General features: G+C 38.0%; 2 protein-coding genes across 2 annotated transcripts in view; one reads left to right on the top strand and one right to left on the bottom strand.

Moving 5' to 3' along the window:
• Window positions 1-839: 839 nt before the first annotated feature.
• Window positions 840-3,411, bottom strand: myct1a (myc target 1a). Its single transcript, XM_032585901.1, has 2 exons — window positions 3,056-3,411; window positions 840-2,072 (listed from the first exon to the last, which is right to left on the bottom strand). The coding sequence occupies exons 1-2, from the start codon at window positions 3,108-3,110 to the stop codon at window positions 1,525-1,527; spliced, it is 603 nt and encodes a 200-aa protein (XP_032441792.1). The 5' UTR covers window positions 3,111-3,411; the 3' UTR covers window positions 840-1,524.
• Window positions 3,412-7,751: 4,340 nt separating this feature from the next.
• syne1a (spectrin repeat containing, nuclear envelope 1a) overlaps window positions 7,752-9,878 on the top strand; it is a 157,700-nt gene continuing 155,573 nt past the window's right edge. Inside the window, exon 1 of the mRNA XM_032585847.1 lies at window positions 7,752-8,023. Coding sequence (XP_032441738.1) covers window positions 7,957-8,023 — 67 coding nt within the window. The 5' untranslated portion in view covers window positions 7,752-7,956. The remainder of the gene's footprint in view (window positions 8,024-9,878) is intronic.

The raw sequence follows: 9,878 nt of genomic DNA, 5'->3' as shown, positions 1-9,878 counted from the left end.
TTTTATGATCATCTTGGGCCTCATTGAAATGAATGGAACATCCCATAATTTCTGAAAAATTCTAGGAACGCCATTCAAACTTTAAAATGTTGTCATATTCTTCAACTGTTTCTGTTGATCTCAGCATTTTCATATCTTTTACAGAGTTCATAAAATCTCTCTTCATGTTGCTGCTGGCCTTTTGCAGTCTTTAGAAAAAATACTGCTCCAGTGGCTCTGAGAGTTTCAAATTTAACCCTTCCAACCCTCTTTCAAACCCTCATTTCCAACTGTAGTTCCAACCCTCCTCCCTTTGGGCGTCTAATTGATGGATGGTTACTCTCTAAAAGAAAAAAACAACCACCACACTTTATTGCAGAAGAAGCTTTTATGATATGGTAAAAACTATCAAGGCTATAAAATTGACTGTCCGCATCCTGTCTAGATATGTCTTAATATATACAAAGAGCATGACCCCAAATATTATAGAAACTATACCAAGCTTCTATATAATGATGTTAACACTTCACATCCTATAGGATTATACATTTATTTTGAGACCTGTGAAATTCTGTGTTTTTGAATAATTCATTCATAAAGCAAAACTATTGGTACTGTAAACCCTTGACAAAGCCTGGGATGGCTCATAGCAAGTCATCTTAGGAAAGTATTTTTATAAATGGGAATTTTTGGTTTTTCTTTATAGAATATAAAGTAGTGCACCTTATGTGCTCCAACATTTCCCATATATTGTCTTTATGCCAAACCTTTTTAGGTAAATATAGATAAAAACTGAATCAGCAACACTTCTCCCAAATAATTAACACTAATTATTGCTTGAGTAATTCACAAAGTGAGGGTGTAGTTGCTAAAAATCTATTGTTTTATTATAGTCAATGATCAATTATCTCTTACAAGTTTTCAATCTCACATATACATAGATAAAAAAAAACCCAACTATTTTGGCATCTGTAGCAACAACACATCCAAAACTTGTACTATCAGACAGTCTCTATACCTTTAGTCAGCTTATAAGTATATATAATTATATATTAACTCAGTGATCATGGTAATCCAAACCCACAAATATTAGAATTTCAAAGACATCAACTGAGACTGACTGTAAGAACATGAAGGGCAAAAAAAATATGCATACAAATGACTGTTAGGCCGATCTAACCCTGTCTTAAGTCCCATTTTGCGTAATTTTTTACTCTTCTTTCAATAATAATGCTTCATGTTTCTACATTTTGAGTATAAACTAAAATATATACTCCCATGAAAACATTTCTAACTCTGAATCACATCTCAATATAAGCTAAGCATCTTTATGAATTATTTTTCCATAGTAAACAGTCAGTTTCACATGTATTAAGTATTTCATCAGTAATGACAAGTAAATGAGATACAGAAATGATGTATCTCTTCAGAAATGATGTAACTCGACCAGGTCTTTAGATCCTCGCTGTTTATCTCATCATCCAAGTCAGAAAAAGCACTTCTTTAATCCATTAGGGCTTAATTATTTAAGTCTTCTCACTCCTCTCAGGTACATGTTTCTTGATAAGCCCTGATAATGCTCTCATAAGCTGGAGGAGGGGTCTGCGTCACACCCAAACCCCTCAGACCATTGTTCCCCCAAAATGACTCTGGTCTTGAGTGGTTGACAGCTGGCTCTGCAGCGGTTTGCGCCAATCCAGGTGAGGTGTTCAGAGGTGGAGTACGAGGCAGCGTGGTCTGACTCCCCTCCTCAGCCTCCCTCGCAATCTGACTGCACTGAATAAGGGGATGGAAGGTGGAGGCCCTAAAGCTGGATTTATGCCCCACTGCATCCAGGTGATCTGGGGAGGAAGTCGGACGATGGAAGCTGAAGGCGGCGCTTATTAAGCTGTTGTTGCTGCGACGTTCGTAGCTGCTGCTGCGGTTGAACCCTGGACGGCTGCAAGGGGAGTTCTGGGAGCGGCGGGGTGGACGGCGGGTGATGCTGGCAGAACCTGCCTTGCGTCGGGACATCCAGGTTAGGATCAAGTAAACCGTGGCACCCAACAATAGGCCCACAGCAATGGATATACAGAACGCTATAATTAAAGGAGCTGTGAAAAGAAAATTTAAAAACACTTATTTTTTTGTATTTCATTAAACCATAAAGACCAGAAAAGTTAAAAGGAATTTTTGTTTATAATAATCTAAATTATTATTCAATATGTGTTTGCATCCACTCCACTTTACTACAATACAACTCAACAAAATCCAGTGCAACATGTTGTCTTCAGAAATCACGTCATTAGTGAAAGAAGTCCACCTGTAATCTCTGCATTAATCAGCTGTTCTGTGAAGGCATTAGAGGTTTATTAGCGAACGTAAGGGAAAGTTGTGGAGAACATTAAAGCACAAGCTTTGGCATATCTGCAAACATAGCCAGACATGGCAAACTACTGAACTAAATGAATGAGCAAGGAGAGCATTTATCAGAGAAGCAGCCAAAAGGTCTATGGTAACAAAGTGTTAGCTTAGAGAAGCTAAATAATCTCACTGTACATTATTTATCTTAATACTTCACAATTATGTACCATTTTGTATTGGTCTACTAAATTGCTATAAAATGATGGTATTTCAGGTTGTAATGTGATAAAGTATAAAAACTTTAAGCAGCCTCAATAGTCCGTCTAAAATCATAACTCCTTTAAAACAATACCTTTTAAGATGATCCCACTTGCTAAAAAGAAAAACTTTTCTGTTTCATGCTTAGTAGAAATTACTGGCTTTTTTTCTGTCATTTTGCGCAGAGGAAAGCCGACAAATTAAACACTATCTGCAGATTGTATTTGAGAAAAAATACAACTTTAAAATATTTTCAACTGTGACTATAATGAACATGATATTCTTTGAAAGCAAACTGATTAATTTCGTAGACTGTTATTCACAAGGAACCCTGGCAAACATATTGTACCCATTTTAGCAGTGATTAAAGCCTCAGATACTTGAGTGTAAAAAAAAAGAAAGCGCCAACCAAGGAGACCACATCAAATGAAGCGATGGAAGGGGAAGGAAAAGTTTAAAAAAAAAACAAACTCACCAGCATCAAAGGACTTCAGTATGTCCAGAATGACATTTGTGTTGTTTTCAGCCATGACCTGAAAAGAAAAGGATCCGCCGTGCTTTCGGTCTTATAAACTCCTGTTCCCCCACTTCTCCCCTGCAACCTCTTTGTCAGTGTTTCCCCTCTTCTGATGGGTTTTCCTGTCTCTTTCAGCCTTGTCCCTTTTCCTGTTTTCCTACTTTCTCTCTCTCTGCTGCTTCACTCACTTTCTCTGAGACTCTTTCCGAGAGAGGCTGTACTCAGAGGCACGCAGGACCGACGGCGAACCCTGGCAGTCATCTTGTTTATGGAAGCGGAAAACTACACTGTCACATTTCCTGCTTTTCTGCTTGAAATTAGCAACAGGAGTGGCTTATCTAAGCAGGACAGAGATCCTGGAGGTGGGGAGACAGGGTGTTTCTGTAATCACTTCCTCTCCCATCACTTCCTTAAGGTTGATTAATGGGGGGAAAAAAGTTATCACAACATAACCAAGGGATATTGAATATTACTATTCAATATTTCTGCCTCCTACCAAAGAGACTTACATCATTTTTCAATTCTAGAAGTGCTGTTTTTTGAGGTGAGGAGATCTCTGTTTTTTGAATTTTAGTGGTGCACATTTGAAACTTCTGTGGTAAAGTCCTAATGGCCTGTCAGCATTTGGATATCTGCAGAAATTCCAGCATTTTTGTTGGTAAGCTCAGTCTTTCCGCAGCGTCTGCCAGGGCAGCGCCGTCTGGATTGAAGGGTCGTGTGCTCCAGTAAAAACATTAGTTATTTGATAAGCAACAAAAATACTGCACATACTTTGTTTACAGGAATATTCTTTTCAATTTAATGGTTGTTTATTTAACAACCCATGCCTTCTCAGATCCTCTCATACTGGGCTTATTCTTTCTATACAGCAAATCAGTGCACAATTAGAATAAGTGAGCCCATTTGCTCTGTCATCGACTTCTAAAACAACTTCTAAAGTTTATTGGTCTTCTAACTTTAGCTTCTACATCAGTCGAATTATGCTTAACATACACATTGTATGAAAATGCATAGATTGAATTTCTTCAAGAAGCTTAAAAGCCTAAATCTACTTTACTTCCTCGGAGAGAAAAAAGGCCGTTGCTTGAACTTCCTTGAATTGTTGGCTCAGCTGTGAGACCTGTACAAAATAACCAGCAACCACCCACAACACTGTATGAATTGATATGCACGGTTATTGTTTTGTTCAGTAGAGAAAGTGAAGGTTTCTGTTCTGTTTATAATCAAAGACATTCTTTAAGCTTTATGGCTTGTTGAGACTTCCTTTTACAGTAATTAGCAGTTTTTCAACCTATGCCAAAGGATGTATTGCATTTTTGTCTTTTATATTACAAAACAACATCAAGAATCTTCAAACTACAGTTGAAATGAGATATTTACATGTTTTGTGTAAAAAAAGACACATTTTTTGAGTTTCTGATGAAATTATTTCTGATTGCTAAATGTTAAAACAATAAGCAAGTCATTGTTTAGAGTAACTAAACCCAAAATCAATAAACGGTATAATTAATGTGCTGCCTTTAAATTGGGACATTTTTGTGAAAACTTGTTTTAATTCCAATATTTTTCCTAAAGCCATCGTAGTGCTGCCCTCTATGGGTTGAATGGTGGCAACTGCAGTTGATTTTTTTCTATTGGTTATAATGGTTCAGCTTGATTGATGTCGATGTCAGAGCCCCGCATTCAGATATAAAACCATCTCACTCAGACACAAACCCCCTGTGGGGAATTAAAAGTCAGAATTGTGAGAAATGGCGTTTTCCAGCTTTTCACAAATGTGATTCAGTTGCAGTGTAGAAATTCATCATGAAGCCACAAAACCCATGTTCTTCCAAGAAGCACTGTTGGATTTTAGTGTGATTCTACATAAACTCCATATTTCCAGACATTATTTGTGCATTGAAAATAACCAAAAATAATCTTTGACCCTAATGTTATTATTTAGATTTATTAGTAATGGTTTTCTCATAAACATTGTTGAAACACTGCTTATTGTGCTAGAAATTGCAAATATGGATATTTTTACTTAATCAAAACTGTATTTTGAGTAATATGTGTATTTTATAGCTGCTCCTCGTGTTTCCTTTGACACAGTTCTTCGAGGATAAACTGGATTTGCTGAGCAGCATTTCCTTCATGCTTCTGTGTTGATTTTGACATGCAGGTTAGCAGCAAACTTTCTAATGAGGTTTTAGAAAAGTGCTGACTGAGAATTAAAGAGATTACCACTCTGGCGGTCTTGGTCCCAGCTCTCTGCTTGTGCAGTGATTAGATAAGAAAACGGATCTTAAAAGGGTTGGGGGTTTTTTTGCAACTGCTGGAAGATTTTGTATTGACCCATGAGCTTTGTCTCTGCTTTCTTCTGCTGCATTCTCTGCTCACTCTCGTGCTGAATCTGTTTGCTCCTGAGGGACTCTGAGCCGTGGAGGTCACCCCAAGCCTCGCTGCGTGAAAATGCAGGAATCAGCAGTCCGCCGCTGTTGCTGCTGCAGTTGCTGCTGCACAGTGCTCTGCCAATCTTGCAACACAAACTGCAGATCCTGACATATGTACATGTATTGTGATAAAGAGCTGACATGGGTAATTCGGATCGGTGGTTAAAGATAAATCACACTCCCCGGGCACAGACAGACAGGTCTGTTCATTAGATGGACACATTCAGTCATTTATTATTAGTAAGCGGAGAAAGTATGGATCTTATTTATTTTGTTTTATCCTGAATTTCCTTTTTCACGACCCCGATACTTAGAAACTTAGACATAGACACAGTTTCAGAAAAACATTTTTATTAAGCTTCATGGCTTCAAAATTAAGCTTCAAAATAATAAAAAAAGTCTGGTAACTCAAGTATTCTTTTCTGAGCTGCCTAGTGATTCCCTTCGTTATACCCACCTCATTAGCCTGCTGCAAGTCATCTGCCGAAGCTGCAGGATCTCCAGTTAATGCTAATTTAATAGTTGTTGTGTTTTATGTGGTTTCTTCCTTTATTGAATGACACTGTTGGCCAGAGCTCTGCAGCAGCGCTTTCAGGTCCTTTAAGAAGTCTCAGGAGAGGATGATGAAAGGTCTAGTCTAATGGGATTACACATGGCGATAAGTGCTCAGAGCCTGGTGGTTCATCACACCTCCCTCCTGCATTTCAAAGACGGGCATTGATCTGTTGTGGTGACACAGGACATCTAGGAGAATATATTCTGAGAGATCTTTATTGACAAAAATGTGGTTTTGTCTTTGTTGATAATGTATTTATTATTTATTGTGACTGCTCTGGATAACACATTTTTAAAAAGGCATTTGCCTTGTCCATTGGTGTACCTCTATTGAGCCTAGATGTATATATTGTGGATTAGAAAAAAAACCAACAAATTCAAACTTGTTCCCTTAATTGTTTATTAAAGTAGCTTTTTGTATAATCATTCATGTTGATTAAAATCAATGTACAGATTTTAGTAACTGAAGTAACCCCAAATATAACCTTGTAGATTGGATTCTATTATTTTAGTGATCGGTCAAAATCCGGGAGCAGTTAGTTTACTTGCATAAATAAAAATATGTTCTTGCCTTGTAATTTAAAAAAAGAAGATCTCAAGCCATTTGTTTAAGTATATTTTTAAATCACACAGAGGTAGTAACTTTCTGTGTGTATTTATGAGTTAACCAAAATGTCCAGATGACTAAAAGCTGCATTTATGTTGCATGGTTAAGGCAGAAATTATGCTGTCACATTATTTGCTTTAATTATTGCAAAGAAAATCCTGACCTTATGTTGTTTTTAATAAAATGAAGGTAGGCAATATGACAGATTCACTTTCCACCTGCTTCCTTTGTTATATCTTAAATAAATTTTGTTGTTGTTCCAAATTAAATCTGCTATAAATTTTGCTTTTCATATTTAAATCAGTGATTTAAAAAAAAATCCTGGTCCTCTGAGGCCCACTGTCCTTCATGTCATTCTGCCTCAGTACATCTGATTCAGGTGATTATATTGCCTCCACATCCTGTCATAAGTGCTGTAGAAGCCTGTTAATTGATCCTTTTAAGCATGGTTGAGAACTACTGGTCTGAGTCGGGGCTCGTTTCTCTGCTTTTTGACCAGTGGTAAATAAGCACTGATGAAATCATGCAATCAAAACGGTCCTGCTCACTGATTTGACTGTGAATGTTTTCAGTCTAGAGGCAGCCCTCTGATGTTTGCACCACTGTCTTCAGAACTGTATTGAGAAGCATTTCTGAGTGGTTTCTCATATATTTCTCTATTTTCCTGAAGATGTTTTTTGTAGGATGCTCCTTTGGTTCCAACGAAGATTTAATTTCAAACTAATTGTGCCATAATTTTAGGATACTGTAAGCTTTTAACCTGACTTTAACAAAAATATAGACTAAAATTGATTTTGTTTTCCATTGTCAGCTAATATATATATTTTTTTCTGTTGTAATTATCTGTTCTATTGACAGAATGCAGCAAGAGCGTTATGTGGACACCAGGTGGCAGTGTGCCTTCAAACCAAGGAGCACGTCTTGTCTGCAGAAGTATCAGACTCAGGCAAGGGAGGGAGGCTTTAAGATGTGTACTACACACACATACATGCTCGCAAAAACATGCAGCATGAACTTACATCATCGCTGTCAGGGGAGGAGCTTTGCTGAGTGTGAGGATTGCAGACTCCTACTGTAACAGGGATGACTTGTGCTGGGGGAACACAGTCAAATCCGGACATGATTCAGTTCTGATACTCAGCATTTAGTGTTAAGACACTGAAGTACTGCAACACAATCTGCTGCTTGGTCAGAGCATGAGAGTCCTGCAAAGGCGACACTCAGCAGTTGGGACGAGACTTTGCTGACCTCAGGACAGCAGCATGGCATCACCCAGGCACTACGGTCACTCTGCTCGAGATATTGCCAATGTGATGCAGAGGCTGCAAGGTAGGGGCAAAATGCTTACTCATTCACAGGCTCCCAGGTTGGTTTGCAGCATTTTTAGAGGTGACCTCATGGTGGACATGCTAAAAATATATTTTTAACACCTTATTCTTGTTGCTTGTGACCGTGAATAACTTCTCTGAATAATGCTCTTATTTATGATTGCTTAGTAATACAGCTTGGACTTTTCATATCCAATGATGAAAAGTCTATCATTGGAAAGCTGCATTTTCCCCCTAAAAATGTTAGTTTTCATAAGTTATTTTTTGGAAACATTCTGAGGGGTCCGGATTGAGATTTTCAGGGGGGATGTAAGTGATGTTATATATTGTTTTGCAAAAGAAGCATATTAGAAAAGCTGACATTAACGTTGCATGGCTTTTATGAACTGTTTATGCCTGTGCATTGCTGCTGCGTATTTGCGCTTATTTGCACACACATAACAGCATGCATGTGGTTGTTAATGTTTCTATGTGTGGAGAGACGAGACAGCAGACAATAGGACAGCTAATCCCTAGAGGAGCTGACAGGATGACGTTTATTCCTCTCACTTAACTCGAGAGCAGTGACAGGACCTTCCCTAACACATTTTTAAAAAAATATTACAAACCCATCTTGATGTTGTATTTAACTCACTTTCCTCTTATTTATACATAGGGTAAACCTTACATGTATCCAGCTTTTCACTATAATGTATCACAGATTTTGAGTGAAACAGTGCATCTCCAACAGGTCAAGATCACGTATCTCCTGCTGACAGAGTGAGATTGATGACGTTCGCAATCTAGCAGGAAAGTCAGGTGACAGGAGAGCTGAGATGCAATATGGCTGCTCCCAGTGCGGCTTCTGAGGTGGCAGTTTCTGTGAAAGCAGAGAGAAGCAGCAGCATCAGCAGCCACGTGGCTCCTCTGCATCACTGTGTGCAGGTGTGGATGCACGCTTTGAATCCCAATCGTGCACCTACCGAGCTAAATTTAGAAGTCTCACTTTAAGCCCTCCCCTCACTGCACATTGCACACACACAATTCGGTGATATACGTTTGTATTCACAGTTCACCTTATAAAAACCTGAAAATTACTGTTTGCAGAAGTTGAAGAGTGTTTCATTCAAACTAAAGTTTATTGTACCAGTGATTTTTTACAAACTAACAGTGTAATTGAAGAGAAAAGGGAGTTTTCCCATTTCTTATTCATGCAATGGTTTAATTTGGCAATATTATGGTAGTGAAAGATATAATTTGAGCATTGCTTTTTTTAAGATTCTTTTTGGCAATCTTCTGTTTTTCTACACCCTTAGCAGAAAAACATCCCCAAAGCGTAACATCTTCAACTTCATGCATGACTGTGGAGGTTTTGCTCTTCCAGTCATTCTCAGCATTTCTCCTCCCCTAAACCACCACAGCACATTCTCTCCAGCCTTCTCTGAATCATTTATATGTTTACTGCAAACTCAAGATACTTTCTCTTCCTTCACCTTTCTGATGACCACCCTCAGCCAAAAAGTCAATATATTATTTTGAGCTTCAGACAGTGAGGGACTAATGAATATTTTAACTTCTCAAAAACCTTGTTGCAGATGATATTCTTGCTAATCTATCTTATCCCTGTTTACCTTCACCAGTTTTCTGGTTTTGCCCTTGCTGCTGTTGATGATGTAGAAGTTGTTGAAGAACAAATTGATTTTGTGCACAGGTTTATTTACCACATTGCAAGTTAAGGTCAAGAATATCTGTTATTGAGTGGATGATTGATTTTAGTTTCATATGGGCACAGTCTGTTGGTGGTGGGACCAATACCTATTTCACTAGATGATTTGAATTTTGACTTTTATTTGAAACAACTTAAAAAATTTGAATCA

Source organism: Xiphophorus hellerii, chromosome 15, assembly GCF_003331165.1.
Source record: "Xiphophorus hellerii strain 12219 chromosome 15, Xiphophorus_hellerii-4.1, whole genome shotgun sequence".
Classification (NCBI taxonomy): Eukaryota; Metazoa; Chordata; class Actinopteri; order Cyprinodontiformes; family Poeciliidae; genus Xiphophorus; species Xiphophorus hellerii.
This window is presented reverse-complemented; position numbering and strand designations above follow the sequence as displayed.